Genomic DNA, 18,971 nt, shown 5'->3' with positions numbered 1-18,971 from the left:
GGGGTCGTTTCCTGGGGAAGCGACCTCCCACTAGATTTGTTTTTTTTTGTTTATTATATTTTAAAGTTAGTTTAATAGTTATAACAAAAAAAAAAAAAACCAGTGGGAGGTCGCTTCCCCAGGAAACGACCCCCTGTTAACATTGAAAAATTTTCTCTTCAAGAGGTGGCTTCCTCAGGGAACGACTTCCTGAAGGAACGAAAAAGTAGGGCATTTCAGGAATATTGTTTCAAAGTAGGGTAGATAGAGAATAAACAAACAAAAAGGGGATATAACCATCAAAAACCCTTATTTATGCCTATTTTAAATATTTTAAACTTAAATTTTTTAAATAAAAAATTATAAGATTAATTGTCAGTGTACGAAATCCATCTTTCTGTTTGTCGTCATCTCACGTCTGCCATAATGGGCTGCAGCCTGCATAGTAGTTAATAGTTATCACGTCGGTAGGAATCTACTAGGCACTTTTATACCTAGTTTCTACCCCTTTATATTTTTCGTAAATTCTTTTTTAAATTTTCAGATTTTTTCTTTGAAACTAGTCAAAAACATGCATAAATGTTTTAATTTTTTTAAAATTTAATTTTCTGCACTTTTAATTTCTTTTAATTTCTTTTTTGAAATATAGTTGATGTCTCATACATTTTAAAATTTAAAAGTCTAAATTAGTAATCAATTTTCAAAATTTTAAAATAAAATAATACATACATAAAAAAAGAAATCACCGATAGTTTGTAGTAAAAAGTTTCTTATATAAAAACGAAAATTGAGTTTAAAAAAAATGAGAGAGGAGGAGAAATAAAAACATGTTGAATTTAAAAGAGAGAGAAAGAGGTGAGAGACTCTTTTAATAGTTTTCTGTTTGATTCAAAAAGATGAGAGAAATTTTTAATTTTTTAGTTATATTTAACATCACCATTTTAAATCATCCAATATAGAAGGAGAGCAAAAACTACTTTAAAAGAAGTTTTGTTTATCACCCTCCATCAATCTCCAATCAAATACATCTAAAAATATTTAAATTTTAAAAGATAAAAATATAAAACTGAGTTATTAGTATTTTGAAATAAAAAATATGGTCTTTGAAATAAACTGAGTTCTGAGTTCTTTCAATAAATAAATTTTTCAAAAATATAGTCTAACCTTTTTAAACATTTTCAATATTTAAGATTTGGCCAAGTTGGTTAGGCCTCGACTCAAAATAAAAATAAACCTAAAATCAAACACTTAATATTGGATTGTCCGGTGATCGAGTTTATTAAGTCTAACCGTACTTACTTGCAAACACCTCTGATCAATCTTAAATACAAACACCTCTAATCAATCTTAAAAACTTCAACTAACTTGTCACAATTTGTATCAAAGTAGTGAAATTCTTTGTAGAAGTACCATTTTGTTCAACAGCTTTCAATGCCGACTCCTTGAGTTTAACAATATTTTGGCGCATTACTCCACCTTTCTCACTTGACATGATTAATTTCAAAGCTTTTACAGTGGATTCTTTAGTCAAAACTCCATGGTCAACACCCACACCAATCTCCCAAACACTTTCCAACATTCTTGCATTCAACTTTTGATCTCCAAAAAATGGTCTACTAATCATAGGCACACCACCAACAATACATTCCAACACTGAATTCCACCCACAATGTGTCAAACACACACCAACTGAAGAGTGTTTAAGGATTTCCATTTGAGGAGCCCATGAAACAATTTTCCCTTTAGTTATTGTCCTTTCCAAAAAACCATTTGGCAATTTTTCCTTTGGATCACCCCTTAAGGCCCAAATGAATGGAAATCCACATTCTTCTAAGGACTCTGCCAATGCAATGAGCTCATGAGGTGGGGGTATTATGGTACTTCCAAAGCTAATATACACTACCGAGAAATTCTTATGTTGGTTCAACCATTCTAAACAACCTTGTTCATCCGAAATCAAAGGTTGTGGTGTTGTCAACATGAATGGACCAACATTAAGTAGTAATTTGAATTTGGAATTCAAATCATTCTCAATAAGGGGGTGTATTGTAGCAAATGAGTTTATGGCGATTGCAGTTGCTCGTGGTAACTCTAGTCCCATTTTGTGTAACATTGTTGCAAATGGTCCATCTGTATCATCTATTACCCCTTCAGGCAAATCACAAACCTTTAGCTCGGGAAAACCAGGAATGAGATCAACATTTTGGACATCATGAACTACAACAACAAAAAACTAATCAAATTCTTATAATTTTGAGCTATAGTACCTTGCAAAAATAAAATAAAATTCTAGCATTAAACTACATGTATGAACGTATATTTGTACCGTAAAAATTCAATTTTTTAAGGGTTAAATAAGTTTTTAATTTTTAAATTTTTTTGTTTTCATTTTTTATCTCTATTTATAAAGCAATTTTTTTTTGGATTTTATGTACCTTTTAAATTTTTAAATAAATTTTTACAAATATATTAATAATGTTATAAGAATATATCATCTCTCCACAAAAAGAAAAAAAAAAATTGATCTTAGAAGAGTTGATAAATACTATCATAATCATGTCATACAACTGCGAGGTTCAGAGTTTGAATCCAAAGTTAGGAAATGAATTTCAATCTATTAATATTGACTAGAATTTAAAGACTACAAAAGATAAATTTTTAAGCATCAAAATCTTAAAAATTTATATTTCATTTATCTCTTGTTAAAAATAAATTAATTTGTGTAAGAGAGTTGTTTATAAAGTCACAAATATTATTCAAAAAATTTAAAAATATATTTGAGTTGACTTAAAAGAAAAAACAAAAACAGAATTTTGTTCAGAATTATAAAGTTAATAAATTTTTATAAAAACTAAATAAAATATTGAAATTTATAGATACTAAAATCTATTTAACCCAGTTTTTAAATGTTTAGTCACAAGATTTGGTAACAAAATTCAATTTTTTAAATGTCTAGTCACAAGATTGGGTAACTAAATCACAAAATTCAATTTTTTAAATGTATAGTCACAAGATTAGGTAACTAAATCCCAAAATTTGAACTTGGAAATTTGACATAATAGTGTGATTTTATTAAATGCATATATAAACTCTAAAAATTAATAAACAAAATTATGTCTGAGATCCATTTTCTGGAAATTAAAAACAAAAACAAAAAACCTTGATGTGCACATTGTGAAATTAAAGTACCAATGTGGATAAAAAGCTTAAAATACAAATCCGAAAAATAGATCAAACTTAGAAGAATTATAACCATAATTTTGCCAAATTAATATTTGTTACCTTGTTTGCAGGCATGTCTGAGAAGATCAGTGTAAATATGAGTAAGAAGAGCATGAGGTCCTGCAGTCCAAAGAGGAACCCATTTGGCATTAATTTGTTGAGCAAGATCAGCAGCAAACCAATAAAAAGCATCCGTAACCAAACAAGTTATATCCTTCCCTGTCTCTGCCACTGCCTCATCCATAACACTTTTAAAGTTCTCTGGCATTGCCTTAATGAACAGAAAAATTGGTTCAAGTGGGTGTCCTGAAGGCACATAACCTTCTGGTAACCCATCATCAACATTATAATGCTTTATATTAGGAAGACAATCATTATTTGGAGAAAATAAGGTAGCATTTGATGCTGTTGTGGTGAAGAATGAAAATGTTACTTTTGGCACCTCCCCTGCTATTTTTCTCACTAGACTAAGAAGTGGAGATGCATGTGTTCCAAATGGAAATGCCAAAATGGCAACATGTAATTTCTCAACATTGGTTTCATCTTTCAACAAGTTCGGCATCATGTAGAAATAGGTGAAAAAAGATGAAACTCACAAACAAAATATGATTATCTTTTTGACAAAAAATGAAAGATGAGTTGAGAAGATAAGGAGTGAATCAAGTTGTGAATCTACATAAATGTAGGGACAAAATAAAAGATGCAGTGAATGCCACGACAGTCAGAAGAAAACGCAACATCATGATTGGAGCTGTGTGCCACGTAATAATTTTTTTATGTACTATTCGAGTTATTATTTAAAAAAAAAATTAATTTTATAATTATTAAAAAAATTAGTTAAATTCAATTAATTTTTTATTTGAATGTTAAATATTCAATCGTTGATATTCATTATTTATAAGAATAGTCAAAATTTGATTTCACTTTTTATTTTATTTTATGGCATTGCAAAAGGACTACGTATCAACTTTACAGCCTTTCCCAAAGGTCTTAGAATAATTAATAAAAATAAAAGCATTTAAATGTGCAACACATCATGGTGGACCCCTGCTCTTTAACGCTTGTCCCACATCATTAACCATTCATTGTTCTTATAGCCTACGTGGAGTCAGACACACATCACATGATTCTTCTACTCGGAAATTTTGAGTCCTCACTTCGTATAGTCAAAATGTTCCTTCCATTAAGTAATTTTGTAAGAGGGATTAATGTTAAGTGAGATTGTTAGTTTGTTTATGTTGATGTTACAAACACATAATTCTAAACACAAATTTTATATTAGTTAAAATCTTAGGTTTGTATGTGTGTTAAATTCCTCACGAGTATTGACTGGTTTAAGAGTTCCAACAACAATACACGTACCAATTTGAATTTTATACTAGTATACATATTTAATGTTATGTGTGTTAAATTCGTCACGAGTATTAACTGGTTTAAGAGTTCCAACTTCCAACAATAATACACATACGAATTTAAATTTTCAACTAGTATACATATTTAATGTTATGTGTCATATAACACCAACCGAAATAAATTATTTCATTTAAAGCTACTTGATAAAACAAATATTTTGATCGATGTTCGATAATTTAAAACGAAATTTAATATTTTGTTATTTAGAATTTCAAATTATAAAACATTTGCAATTTTACTATCAAATGGTTTTTATTTTCATTTTTTTTACTTACCAATGTTCTTTTATCAAACTTGTAAAAAAAGTTTTTTTTAAATATAAAAAAAATGTTCTTTATATATATACATATATATATATAAATAAATAAATAAATAAATAAATAAAAAGCAAAATACTATACTAGAGTATATATACATTCACGTCGGCCATGTGTACGGCTTGTCTGAGATTGATTATTATTATATTAAAATAAATAATATATAAATTCAAATAACATATTTAATTGAAATATATGAAAAATATTAAATATGATTGATATAAATGAATGATATGATTTTTAATATAATCTAAGTAATGGAAAAACTTATAAAGGAATAGTTACTCTTCAATATAACTATATCGCGTCAATTATTTCCGTGTCTTACTCGACTTTAAAACACATAAAAAAATTATATTTTATATATAATTGATAAATATTTCTTCTATATATAGGTTGTATAATTTTTTTAATACAATAAATTTAGACTAATGAATAGTATTTCGATCGTAGTTAGATAAAATTTTAGAGTTAATTTAATATTTAAGAATGAATTTATATTTGTCTCCTTTCAATAATACTAATAGAGATATTTTATTTTACCATTAGACTAAATAATTGGAGATAGTGCAATAAATTTTAAATAGTATTTTATAACTTTCCTCTGCAATTGTATCGATAAAATATTCATGAGGTGGATTAAAAAACAATTATACATTTATTTTTAAACTAATTGTTTTGTAAATGATAATATTTTGATTATTTAGTCAATGACAAAATATCCTCGTTTATGTTTCTATATTAAATTATAACAATTATTTTATAATTTTTTTTGCATGCTTTTAATGCATTATTGACAAATTATTGTCTGGTATGGTTTGTAGAGTAAATTAAAATTAATGTATTATAATTTTTCTTATATTTTTATATGTATATTGTTCAAATGATACAATAAAAATTAAATATGTTTCTCTCTTTTAATTAATTAATTTGTGAAAAGTTATTTTTTAATTAATTATTATGTGACAAATATTTATGATATGTATGTTTCAACCGTAAATCATACTTGGTACATTATTATAATTTTTTTAATATTTTTATTAAATAGAAATTCAAGACACATTATAATAATCAATTATATATTTATATTTTAAATAATTAATTATCTCAATATATATATATATATATATATATAATTTGTATAATAAATCTTAATTAGTGTATTATTTTTATTGTGATCACAACTATTAAGTATACTATAGAAACATCATCCTCAAAACTACTTCGTCAACGCCCACTTTCTAGCATTGAATCTCTCATCTAAAAAAAATGGTCTATTAATAGTTGGTTCACCGTACGTAATAAATAGGTATACCGTTGTCAAAAAATTGGCACACGACCGACCAACAGTGGTTACAATGCAATCCAACAATAGTTTTTTTTCAAAATGTGTGATCTTGTTACAATGTTTGGCAAATCTGGAAAGTATATAATCTCTATCCTTAATTATAAAAATTATTTTTTTTTTATCATTTAATTTAAATCATTTTAAAAAACGTAATTTATCACTACAATCACTTTTATTAATATTCTGGAACTTGAAAGGGCTTATAATAAAGGTAGACGAAGTATCAACAAAAGCCCATAACATCCCAAAGACGTGTTGCCTAGTCCCATTGGAAGAAAATGTGTGATTCATTTTCAAAATTTGTATCATATCGTGGACATGGAATCGAACATGATAGGTTAATACTAGTTGGAAGACAGAAATAGATTATCTTTAATTTAACAATGTCATCAAATAATATATGAACATGTTAAACTACATGTGATTACAACAATGCAATTAAACCACAGCCCCTCTCAAATTGAGACTGAGACCCAATCACATTAACTATGTCATTGTTAATTAAGAATGAAATCGTCAACTAGTGACAATTTGTATCAAAGTAAGAAAATTCTTTGCTGAAGAACCGTTTTGTTCAACAGCTTGCAATGCAGACTCCTGGAGTTTTGCAACGTTTTGACGCATTACCATCCCTTTCTCACTAGACATGATTAATTTCAAAGCATTGACAGTTGATTCTTTAGTCAAAACTCCATGGTCAACACCCACACCAATATCCCAAATACTTTCTAGCATCCGTGAATTCAACCTTTGATCTCCAAAAAAAGGTCTACTAATAATTGGTACACCACCAACAATGCAATCCAACACTGAATTCCAACCAGAATGTGTCAAACAAACACCAATTGCAGAGTGTTTAAGGATTTCCATTTGAGGAGCCCATGCAACAATTTTTCCTTGTGTCCTTGTTCTTTCTGTAAACCCTTCTGGCAATTTTTCCTTTGGATCACCCCTTAAGGCCCAAATGAATGGAAATCCACATTCTTCTAAGGACTCTGCCAATGCAGCGAGCTCATGAGGTGGGGGCGTTACGGAACTTCCAAAGCTAATATAAACTACTGAGGCATTCTCGTGTTTGTTCAGCCATTCTAAGCACCCGTGTTCATCCGAAATTAGATTTTGTGGTGTTGTCAATATGAATGGACCAACGTTTAGTAGTAATTTGAAATTGGAACCTACCTCATTTTCAATACGAGTGTGTACTGTTTCGAATGAGTTTATGGCGATTGCAGTTGCTCGTGGTAACTCTAGTCCCATTTTGTGTAACATTGTTGCAAATGGTCCATCTGTATCATCTATTACCCCTTCAGGCAAATCACAAGCCTTTAGCTCTGGAAAACCAGGAAGGAAGTCCACTTTTTGGGCATCACGGACTTCAACACAACAAAAATTCATCAAAATTATTATTATTACAAAAAAATTGAAATAAAAATGATATAAGTCTTACCATTTGTACCGCCTATCCTTTCTCTTATAAGATCGGTGTAAACATGTGTAAGGAGAGAATGAGGTCCTGCAGTCCATAGAGGAACCCATTTGGCATGCATTTTTTGAGCAAGATCTGCAGCAAACCAATAAAAAGCATCCGTAACCAAACAAGTTATATTCTTCCCTGTATCTGCCACAGCCTCATCCATGGCACGCTTATACATCTCTGGCATTGCATTAATAAACATAAAAACGGGTTCCTGTGGGTTCCCTGATGGCACATATCCTTCTGGTAACCCATCATGTACACTATAATGCTTTATGTTAGGAATAAACTCGTCATATGGCCCACTAAATAAGGTAGCATTTAATTTTCTTGTGCTCAAGAATGAAAATGTGATATTAGGAGCCTCTCCTGCAATTCTTCGTACGAGGCTAAGGAGTGGAGCTGCATGTGTGCCAAATGGAAATGCCAAAACGGCTACATGTAATTTATCAACGTTGGGTGCATGTACGCCTCTTCTGGTGGACACCCAGTTTTTAAAACGGGCTAGTGTATACATATCAGTCTTATATATGTCTGCTATCAACACCTGTTTGATCTTTGATATTGTTGAGACACAACACTAGTTAAAGATGCTATGTCTACATTCATATGGTGGTGAAGCTGCAATAAAGGACGAAACAAAACAGATAAGGTAGTGTGAGACGGCAAGGCAAGCTACCTCACTGACTTTCCAAATGTGTTCTGTTTTTGCAGGATTCCTAGACATCTTTTGGTGCCGGTGGTTTGGCCACGACGAATACTCTTTTCTCTTTCCATATACATACACCCATGTTTAACCAAAATACTCTAAATATAGCCTACCCATAATCACCACACAAAAATATATAGTAAACGACACCTTAAACTTATCGCGCTCTCTAGTTTTTATATACCTGCAAAAGGAGTCAAGATTAAAAAGATACTACAAAACAAATTCATTTTCCACATGTATATATACAAAAAATTATCTAACTAATATTTTTATAAATAAAAATATTTGAATACATCATCTAACTAATATTTTTATATGTGAAAGTGCGCAAAACATAAACTGTGAGTAATAATTGAAATTTGAAAGCAACAAGTAATGCGGTCAATTTATTGAAATACTAAATTACTTTCTATTTAGCAGAAGAACACATTATTAAAGACACGAGAGGTAGAAAAAATGAAAATAGAAAGATCGAGAACGGAGCAAGAACAAATGAATGAAATAAACAAGCGGTGCGTAAGCAGGTACATTGAATCAATCGATTATGACTTTGAAGAACTAAATTGAGAAGGAAAAGGAGAGCTTACATCGACGGATGAGAAGGGAGGAAATTGAATAACGTTTTTGTTGAATTTGAATATGAAACAGTTGGAAATCACCATGATAATAATTCAGATATATTTTAATGTCATAATCATGTGTTTTTAAATTATACATCTATTCACAAATATCGATATTGTTAGATTGATAAATATGATACAGCAAAATTGAAACAAAAAATTTAATTTAATATTATAATTTTTTTTAAAATATTTTATTATTATCTTCAAATGTCATAATATTAGAGGAGGCCACGATTGAATAAGAAGTTTTATTTTCTATGAGAGAGTTTTTTGTCTATATAACATTTTTCAAAAAAATAAAAGTTTTATTTCTCTTTATTCCTTTTTCATTTTTTCGAAATATTACCCAAATAACTAAGATTTATTTTGTCTCTCTTTTCTCCTAAAAAAAAACCTATCTCTCTTTTGTCTTCCAATTTTTTCCACGAACACCGTATGAATGTGCTACACTTCACTGCAAACACAATAATTGGTCTTCACCACGTTGAAGTACATCGAGAAATAGTATAGAATTGATGTACCTGTTTAATTTCTTTCCTTGTCCGGTAAATTAGGCGTGAATTAAGTTATACATTCCGGAGATCAAGGCGTTAATTCACCTGAGCTCACAAGACGACTCTTTGCTTTACGTTTTATTCCGTTGTTATAAGTTCAAGGCCGTTTCAATAGGTTCAGTGATCTAAAGCAAATGTTATATCAGCACACTTTTTTAGTAAAAAAAATATTAAAGGTACATAGTTAGATTGGATCTTTTTTATTTAATTAAATATTTCAATCGATCAATTTTATTTGAATTAATTTAAATTTTTAATTCACGATTTTTATATCAAATTTGAACTAAATCAATAAGTTAGATTAAGTTTGCGAATAATAAAGAAAAATATAATATGTCATATTATATACTACCTCTTTCACTAATTATCAGCATCTTTTTGGTAAACAAATTTGTTATCAAATATAAGCATTATTTCAATTTATTATGCGTAATTATTATTATTTTTTAATACATATCCTTTATTAATAATATTAATTTGTCTAAAAATATAAAAAGTAAAATTTAATACATTCAAATATTATTTTAAAAACATCCACATATAAAATGAATACATTAACTATATCTTATTAACTTTTCTTAATAAGAGTGAAGAAAATAATAGATGGTTGCAACAAATGTTGTCCTTCTACTCAGCATCGTGCAGCTATGAATCACCTTAAAATGCAAGAAGGGTAGGTTTTTATTTCTCATTATGGAGAACTAGCTTACGGGTTACGCCCTCTACTTTGCCAGGATTCTGTTTGTATTTTCTTTAATAGTCGCACTAGTATGTACTTTGCCTCAAGGCCTCCCTTCTATGAAAAAGAAAACAAAATATTTCTTAATTTTCAACGTTTGGTTTGGAGGCAATCTCAAAATGGGTTGGTCAGATAATATAATTCCCGTTTCCATATCCACCCAACACCTCTGGGAAAAATATTTATGTATCTAAGTATGTTCGCATGTGGGCAGTAATTTGAATGTTTGTCTCCGCATCATCATAACACTTAAGTGCTCCTACTTGTGTCAATTACTTACAATTTCATTATGAATAAAAATTAAAAAAATCATACAAAATATAAAAAATAAGTGTACATTACAATAACCTTTAAAAGTTTGATATATAAATAATAAAGATATTCTACAATTCATTTTTATATTGAAACATAAATCATTTTAAATTTTAAAAACAAACAAACATACACAAAGTCTTAATTACGAAATGTACCAAAAAAATGTCTTGTTATTTAATTAGAAAAATGTAGTTTTTTATTTATTCTCGAAGTTGAATTTAAAATCATGGTTGAAAGAATGTGAAATCCTAACTACTTAAATCACGGCCGGAGTTCAGCATGATTAAAAGAATAATAAAATTCACGGACATTATCCAAATCATAAAAGAGTATAACAAGTAGCACATCCCATGTGCTAAAAAAAGGGGAATCTCAACATCATTTGGCCTACAAATAGACATTTGTTAACACCCTACCAATGAAATTTTAGACAGAAAAATAAAACGGAAAACCGTTTCAATTAAATAATATAACAATAAAGTAAAAAATAGCAATGATATTCGAACATGGATGCCACCAAGCGCAACAAAAAACAGTTGACATTGCAGGCTTTCACTCATTTCAAACTCCCCACCCAACATTTTCATATTTATATAGTCCCTACACACACATCAATTTCACAAAACAAAACATCCTCAAAAATGAGTCATTCTATGAGCCTAAAGTGTTTCAATTTCGCTTTGTTTCTATTTCTTCTCACAACCACTTCCAATGCGAGTGCAAATTATATTGCAAATAGAAAACAATATCGAAGCTTCTCAAACCAATTTCTGCTTCCTCAAAATAGAGCTCGATCTATTTTGGGGTTGCGACCATTGGTTTGGGACACAAAACTAACACATTACGCGCAATGGTACGCCAACCAGAGGCGCAACGATTGCGCATTGGAGCACTCTAATGGGCCATATGGTGAGAACATTTTTTGGGGAAGTGGTTTTGGGTGGAAACCAGCACAAGCAGTGAGTGCTTGGGTTGATGAGAAAGAGTATTACAATTATGGGGACAATTCTTGTGCTGATGGACAAATGTGTGGACATTATACGCAGGTTGTGTGGAGTTCTACTACAAAAGTTGGATGTGCTAGTGTTGTGTGTTCTGAAGGTAAAGGTACTTTTATGACTTGTAATTATGATCCTCCTGGAAATTACTATGGAGAAAGGCCTTATTGATAGGAAATGACCAAAAGGGGAGTGAATAAATTAAGCATTGAGAGAGAGAGACAGACAGATCAATAATGTTAGAGGTTCATAGCCATATTGTCTGTTTGGCATGTGGCCTTATTTATTCGAGACTATCTCTGGTGTGTATTCAATTGTTTAGCTCCTCTGTATGATGTATATTTGTCTTTATTGTTTGATTAATGATTAATGAAATATAATGTTTTTATTGTGTTATTATTATTATTAAATACGTTCTACCGTCATTATTATAAACAAAATAGGTGATTTTAAATCTTGATCATTAAATTGAACAGTTCAAATCAAATAGTTAGTTTTACTACATGAAACAATCTCAGATGTTTATCTAAATGAAACAACTAAAAGTTATAACTGATAGAACAACTGAAAATTGTAACTGTGCAACACTATTATAAAAAATAGTGATTTTGACATATTTTAATTGATATGACATACGATTTTATAATATAGAATTGTTTAAATTCATTTAATTATGAGTGCAATGATTATACATTGTCAATGTAAAATAATTAAATTCATTTAATTATGAGTGCAATGACTATACATTGTCAATGTAAAATAATTTTACACTAACATCGAATGAAAGACCACTATATCTCCATGTCACATGATTAATTTCAAAACAACCACAAAAAGGTAGAGTAATGTGACAAAATAATAAATTTGTATTGGATGTCAATGTAAAATATTTATACACTAGTAGTACATACTATTTAATTATTTTAATTATTTATATGTTATTAGTTAAATTATAAAATTAATTTATGAAGTTGAAACTAAATTTTTTAAGATTTTATTGTAATTTTATGAGTATTAATCATTAAATATTATTGTCTCATATGTCACGTCGTTTATAATACGTCAAATTATTATATTTTAATTAAAAAATCTATAAAAAAAATCAAAATTTTTGAATTTTAAAATAAAATATTAAATTTTACGAATTAATAAAAACATGAGACCACAACTACAATTAAGTTTTTTTAATAAAGTGATAGATGAATTATTTTGTAATTTGGATATGAGCCCAAATAATAGATTCCTCCTAATATGCACACTAGGTTAGGAGGAGGGGTATATGGGCTTTACAGGCCCATTTTGGTTCAAACAAAAAAAATCGTGAAAAATAAATGTTTTAAGCAAATTTTGAAAACTAGTAGATTTGGTGGAGTTGAACTAACATATTATTTATCGTTGCATGATTTGGATTTTTTTTAGGCAAAATAGTAACATTGCATTTCTTAAAAAATATACAAGAGGGAATAGAATAATAGGTATGGGCTATACTATAATATTGATGTGTTAGAAAGACGAGCAACCTTGGTATGAAAATCAGAATGAATAGATATAAAATCTTTGGGTACCTAGCTATGATATTTCGTAGCTCATTATAGTAGGTATGCAATTCCTGTATAGCTTTAAAAAAAAAAAAAAAACTCATGCGAATATTATTATTGACTCAAACTCCGCTTAATTGACCTCAAGCAAACGGATCCCCTGTTTCTTTGAATTATTGTCCCAATCACTATTCACTAATCAATATCAAAGCCAATTCCATAGTTATACCCATAATCAAGCATACACATTTGCTCAATTTATACCAACATATATACTCATTCCTAGCTAGTTTATTACAAAGGACTGAGGAACTGAATTCACGCTACCACATATATATATATATATTATATATAACCAATATACATTTTTTTTAGTGAATAAAGTTTACAACAAAACACAGACTTGAGGTTCAGCACATCAAATATCTTGATAACCTAGTTGCATGTACACATAAGATGTATTAATATTAATAAGGTCGCTCCCCAACATAATTACCAACAGGATCATAGTTACAAGTCATAAACACATCTCCATCATCACAAACAACTCGAGCACAAGCAATCCTTCTAGTACTTTTCCACACAATCTGAGTATAATGTCCACACATTTGACCAGCAAGACATGAATTAGTGAAATAAGTGTAATATTTCTCTTCATCAGCCCAAGCTTTAACAGCATCTGTTGGTGTCCAATCAGAACCACTACCCCAATATATGTTCTCTCCTAACTTGAAACCGTTTTCAGGGAAAGAATGTTCAACTTTGCAATCTGATTTTCTTTGATTAGCCCACCACCTTGCGTATTGTTCCAGCTGAAAGTCCCACATCAGTGGAACTTCCCATTTCGATGCTCTTACTAAGTTGTGTCTGAATAAGAATTCTAGTGACTCTGCCATGCACCCCCAACATAGCTGCTTTGATACCTTGTATATGGTTTCATTGTCTGGCTTCTTATGCTCGATCAAATATTGCTCATATATTTCGTAAGAAGAAGATTGGGGAGTGGTTGGTGACACTGTTTTCGTGGTGAAGCTCATCACAAAAAGGAAGAAGCACAGGAACATATGGGATTTCATGATTTCTAGAACACAATTTTGTGCTGTGATACCTTCATTTATACTCGTCCTGAATAAATTACAAGGAATTCAAGATTAATTAAATTATGCATATTAGTAAAAATAAATTTTCTTTCAAAAAATAAAAGTAATTGATTATATTTAATTTATACAATTAATCTCAATAAAAATATTGAGAAATGTTTTAGAGATGCGGTCATTTAATAAGAGAAAAATTATTGATATGTACTTATTTCATTCTAAAACATATGCATTAAATTAAATATACTTATATTTTATTTAAGATGAAGCATTTTAATAACTTTATTTATGGATACTTTTCCATTTCTTTTAAATTAATTGTCGTTTTAATACATCAAAAAGTTAAAAAAATTGTTATTTTAAATGAACGTATATATTTGTCTTTCTCACCTATTCGTATTTCATTTTACTTATTTATGTCGCTGTAATAAATAATTATAATTAATTAAGATGACAAATAAAAAATTCCTATATAGAAAATGACACAAAAGAGAATAGAGAGTATGTGGTAATTGGAATATGGGTTTGTGTTGTAGAAAGTTGAGTGACACGCTCTTTAGGAGCTGTGAGGAACAATCGCCAGTGTGTTGATGATGATTGTGGTTGTGGTGATGTTGAGGTTGAGGCAAACGCTTGAAGGGGATGTGGAGGTGAAAAATGTGAATGGAAACAACAGAGATTATGCTTTGTTTTAGATGATTGAATTTGAAGGTTCTCCCGTCCCGTGAATCAAACTTCTGTTGTGCCCGTGACTTGTTTTGTCCTCATTATTGTGCCCACCATAGATAGTATCTACAAATGATCTCGTGAAGGTAGAAACTCCAGTCTCTGTGTGAAGGTAGAAATCATGAACTAGTATTTCCTCCATTCACTACCGCACACGTTAAAGAGATACCCTATTTGTTTCTTTTTATTTCTCACAATCTTAATTAGTTATTTATTACATAGAGAATAATATATGAGATCAAATAGTAAATATTATAAGAAATAAATAAATAACAGTATTAAAAGTAACTGATTTTATTGGTTGATTTAAAAAATCATAGAAAAATATTCTCTTTATAATAAAATATCAGTAAAAGTTAAAAAAATTTGATATATTTAATTTAAATTAAATATATGATTTTTTGTTTAGATTTAGACTTTTTTTTTTCATATTTGTATGTATAATGTTGGTGAGTGAAGGATGGAGATAAATTTTATTTTAGGGCACCAGGGATCTAATTCCCAAAAATCATACCGCGTTTTGTAATTTGTTAACATGTCTAGTGCAACACATATTATATTACTCCATTGTACTTTATTATAAGATCTCCTAATAAAAATCACATACATAAAAAAAAAAAAAAAAGTTTTTGAAGTACTAAATTTGCCTGAAATAAGTGTTACTTTACAAATTATCTTTATAGTTATTGATATAATACGAGAGAGAAAAATATTTCAATGGGAATATAAATAGAGGTAATTTTATTAAAAAAATTACTAATGTATATTTTGAATTTTTTGAGAGTCTTATATTAAGGAAAAAACATTTACTAAAGTTATTGGTGAATTAAGATTTTTAAAAATATTTTATTTTTTAATTAATATTCTTATAACAGTCATTAACCATATTAAAAAGTTGAAGTAAGATAAAAAGGATTGTATGAATTGATATTTATAAACAAAAGAATCATTCGAAAGTTGATTTATTTGATTGAATAGATGAACGTGCTTATTGGATGGAGTAGACTCGAAATAGGAAAGTATCGATAAAGGGTGTGTTAAATTAAATAATTAAATAATGATTGAGTTGATATCAAAGCCTGGATGTAGGAATTGCGAATTCGGGATAGATTTGAATCACGGAAGATGTGATTCTGTTTGTCTTGTATTGTATTGTAAGCATCTTAATAGCCACTTGTGTATGTAGAAGAAGAAACGGTCGATATTAAGCGAATGAATTTATTCAACTTCAACCTTACGCCATCATTAGTCCTAATACTTGTACCTACGATTGTTTTTTGTATGATCAAAATGAAATTGCTTCGGCGATTTGGAAGGTGTTATTTGAAGAAATCCAAACCGAATTCAAAGAAAGAGACTAGTAGTGATGCGAAGCTCCTTCCTCCACACCTTGTCATCATGGTTAATGGCATCATTGGGAGGTAACAAACCCACCTTCATCTTCACTCATAACTAATTAACACTTCGCTTTTAATTCATTTCTTTGTATTTTCAGTTCTGCTGATTGGAGATACGCTGCGGAGCAGTTTCTCAACAAACTTCCAGATCAACTCTTCGTCCATCGTAACTAACTCTTCCTTCTTCCTCTTATTACTTCACTCACTCATAATTCCAATTTTTCATTTCAATAAAATATTTTTCACTTAATATACATATATCAAACTTTCTGTTTGACCATTAATATAATATCACAATAATTAATGATTGGATTAATAAAATTGAAATATGACGAGTTATTAAGCGAAATAGCTTAATCAGTTATTTATGAAATAACTTGATCCCTCCTCATATATATATAATTAATGTAATTGGAACTTAAAATGAATAAATTTTTAGAGGATCAAAATTAATTTTTGCCAATTTTAATATGATAAAAAGCATTTAATCCAAAATTGTAAAATACTAGGTTGGAATGGAACACTTTATTTTCATGTATAATATAATTTTGTAATAATATAAATAAATATATATTGTTAAATTAAACACTTTATTTTCTAGTGTTTTGCATATATGAATTGAGGCTAGCTTTGTTTGGTTAACACGATCAACTTATCGTTGATCAACAAGTATGATGGTCTTAATGATGATTTTGCATTTACTTTGTGTGTGTTTCATTGGTGGTTACAAAAAACCTTGGGTTGAGAGTGTAATTTTGGCAATGCTGACTACATCCTTTGTTATTCTATAATTTGACAATTGCATTGGTTATTTTACAAAATAATTGTTATAAATATAAATATGTAAGTTTGAAAACAGGTGTAAACAATACAATAGGATGGTAAATTTTCATATAAATGGTGGGACGATGAATATTGCTTCTCATTTTGGTGAATGGTATACACAAATAAATATGACAGTAGCAGATTGCAAAACTTTATGTACTGGTTCCACCAGCCACAAAAATTGCTGTTAGATTTCCATGTGCATCATCAAGTGTTGACTTTGTCGTCTGCATTGTTATTAAAGAACTTAATTAACTGTGACCTACATGATATATTGTGGACAGGCAGTGAATGCAATACCTCAAAATTGACATTTGATGGTGTTGATAGAATGGGCGAGAGGCTAGCTGAAGAGGTATTTTGTAGTAGCAATGTGATCCTTTTAGTCTCTCATACTTCCCTGAACTTTAAATTACTGTGGAGAATGGAGATTCACATCTGAATCTCAAGTTTTAACTTTAATTCATGTTTATCCAGGTACTATCTGTTGTTAGACGCTGGCCAGGGTTGCAGAAGATCTCCTTTGTGGCACATTCTTTGGGAGGCTTGGTGGCAAGATATGCTATTGGGAAACTTTTTGCTCACTCTTCAACATTAGAAGCTGAAGTTACCAGCAGAAGTTGCAACTGCAAAGAGGAGACGGTATGTACAAAGAATTGTATTGACCATCATTATGAAGCTAGAATTGCTGGTTTAGAGCCAATGAATTTTATAACCTTTGCAACGCCGCATCTGGGTTCAAGAGGACATAAACAGGTAGCTTTTGAAGCTTTCTATGAACTCAAATTTCAGCATCATGGATATATATCATATTCCTACTTTTCTTTTGGCTTTCATTGATCATCTGCCTTTTTTTATTTTATTTATAAAAAAATTATTGCTATTATTTCTTTGGCTGAATCCCATCAAAATCATCTGTGCTTTTTGGTTGGTAAATTTGTCTATAACAGTCCAACTTGAGTTAAAATCTTTTAGCATTTGAATGCTGTTTGCTGAAAATCATTTTTCATGTCAGTGCGAACACTGGCATCAATGAAATCATTGGGGAGTTCCTTCTTGTTTCCTTAGAGAGTTGTGTTATTAGTGTGAAGAGAGAACCAAAAATCATAGGGTTAGAAAAAAGTACTAGAAATACAAAAGCTGATTTAATCCATATGATTCAGAAACCATCAACTGAAGATTAATAATTAATATTCTGGTACATATTAGCTTCAGAAATTTTCTTTTTCTCTAAATTTGTTTTGTTGTCTGTGAATTTCATCAGCTATCTTCAAAGGCCCTCCTGTGCAGGTATGGACAGGAGATTTGAAGGCATGTTGGAAAGTTAAATGCAAAATTGCAAAGCAAGCTCAATTAGTGACCCAAATACTTTTTTTCTTTCTAAATTGCTATAATATATTTTTTCATATTATTACAGTGAATAAACTTTCTGACCATTTGAAAATATATACAAACAATGGAATTATATTCTATTTGCAGTATGAGAGAAAAATGGTTGCATTTTTTTCATTCTCTGTAGACTGTAGCCATCATAGTCAAGCTGTTGGGATAGGTTTCCTAGGTATATTTTGATTATTTAATGTGTTGGAGCTAGGACTCTTAAGTGTGTGTGTGCATACTGGAACACTATCTCTTATTTTTACTCTTTATTTTTCCGGTTCTTGTAGCTTCCATTACTTTGTGGCCTTCCTTTC

The 18,971-nt window shown here is 29.6% G+C and overlaps 6 protein-coding genes across 6 annotated transcripts in view; 3 read left to right on the top strand and 3 right to left on the bottom strand.

The window, feature by feature from the left end:
* Window positions 1-243, top strand: part of LOC140921079 (uncharacterized) — a 1,765-nt gene extending 1,522 nt beyond the window's left edge. The window contains exon 4 of the mRNA XM_073370907.1: window positions 104-243. Within this exon, the coding sequence (XP_073227008.1) occupies window positions 104-243 (140 nt within the window). The remainder of the gene's footprint in view (window positions 1-103) is intronic.
* Window positions 244-1,208: 965 nt separating this feature from the next.
* UGT78G2 (flavonoid 3-O-glucosyltransferase) lies at window positions 1,209-3,865 on the bottom strand. Its single transcript, XM_004507765.4, has 2 exons — window positions 3,262-3,865; window positions 1,209-2,196 (listed from the first exon to the last, which is right to left on the bottom strand). The coding sequence occupies exons 1-2, from the start codon at window positions 3,764-3,766 to the stop codon at window positions 1,340-1,342; spliced, it is 1,362 nt and encodes a 453-aa protein (XP_004507822.1). The 5' UTR covers window positions 3,767-3,865; the 3' UTR covers window positions 1,209-1,339.
* Window positions 3,866-6,594: 2,729 nt separating this feature from the next.
* Window positions 6,595-8,624, bottom strand: LOC101513964 (flavonoid 3-O-glucosyltransferase-like). Its single transcript, XM_004507766.4, has 2 exons — window positions 7,727-8,624; window positions 6,595-7,652 (listed from the first exon to the last, which is right to left on the bottom strand). The coding sequence occupies exons 1-2, from the start codon at window positions 8,268-8,270 to the stop codon at window positions 6,796-6,798; spliced, it is 1,401 nt and encodes a 466-aa protein (XP_004507823.1). The 5' UTR covers window positions 8,271-8,624; the 3' UTR covers window positions 6,595-6,795.
* Window positions 8,625-11,272: 2,648 nt separating this feature from the next.
* Window positions 11,273-12,090, top strand: LOC101513312 (pathogenesis-related protein PR-1). Its single transcript, XM_004507764.4, has one exon. The coding sequence runs from the start codon at window positions 11,338-11,340 to the stop codon at window positions 11,863-11,865; it is 528 nt and encodes a 175-aa protein (XP_004507821.1). The 5' UTR covers window positions 11,273-11,337; the 3' UTR covers window positions 11,866-12,090.
* Window positions 12,091-13,537: 1,447 nt separating this feature from the next.
* LOC101512985 (pathogenesis-related protein PR-1) lies at window positions 13,538-14,363 on the bottom strand. The gene has a single exon (XM_004507763.4). It carries the CDS (start codon window positions 14,306-14,308, stop codon window positions 13,700-13,702), a length of 609 nt encoding a protein of 202 aa, XP_004507820.1. The 5' UTR covers window positions 14,309-14,363; the 3' UTR covers window positions 13,538-13,699.
* Window positions 14,364-15,983: 1,620 nt separating this feature from the next.
* Window positions 15,984-18,971, top strand: part of LOC101512671 (putative lipase C4A8.10) — a 5,783-nt gene continuing 2,795 nt past the window's right edge. Inside the window, exons 1-5 of the mRNA XM_073363754.1 lie at window positions 15,984-16,476; window positions 16,551-16,618; window positions 17,562-17,632; window positions 17,755-18,033; window positions 18,945-18,971. The exon at window positions 18,945-18,971 is cut by the window's right edge and continues 10 nt beyond it. Coding sequence (XP_073219855.1) covers window positions 16,268-16,476; window positions 16,551-16,618; window positions 17,562-17,632; window positions 17,755-18,033; window positions 18,945-18,971 — 654 coding nt within the window. The 5' untranslated portion in view covers window positions 15,984-16,267. The remainder of the gene's footprint in view (window positions 16,477-16,550; window positions 16,619-17,561; window positions 17,633-17,754; window positions 18,034-18,944) is intronic.

This window comes from Cicer arietinum, chromosome 7, assembly GCF_000331145.2.
Source record: "Cicer arietinum cultivar CDC Frontier isolate Library 1 chromosome 7, Cicar.CDCFrontier_v2.0, whole genome shotgun sequence".
NCBI classification, from domain to species: Eukaryota; Viridiplantae; Streptophyta; class Magnoliopsida; order Fabales; family Fabaceae; genus Cicer; species Cicer arietinum.
This window is presented reverse-complemented; position numbering and strand designations above follow the sequence as displayed.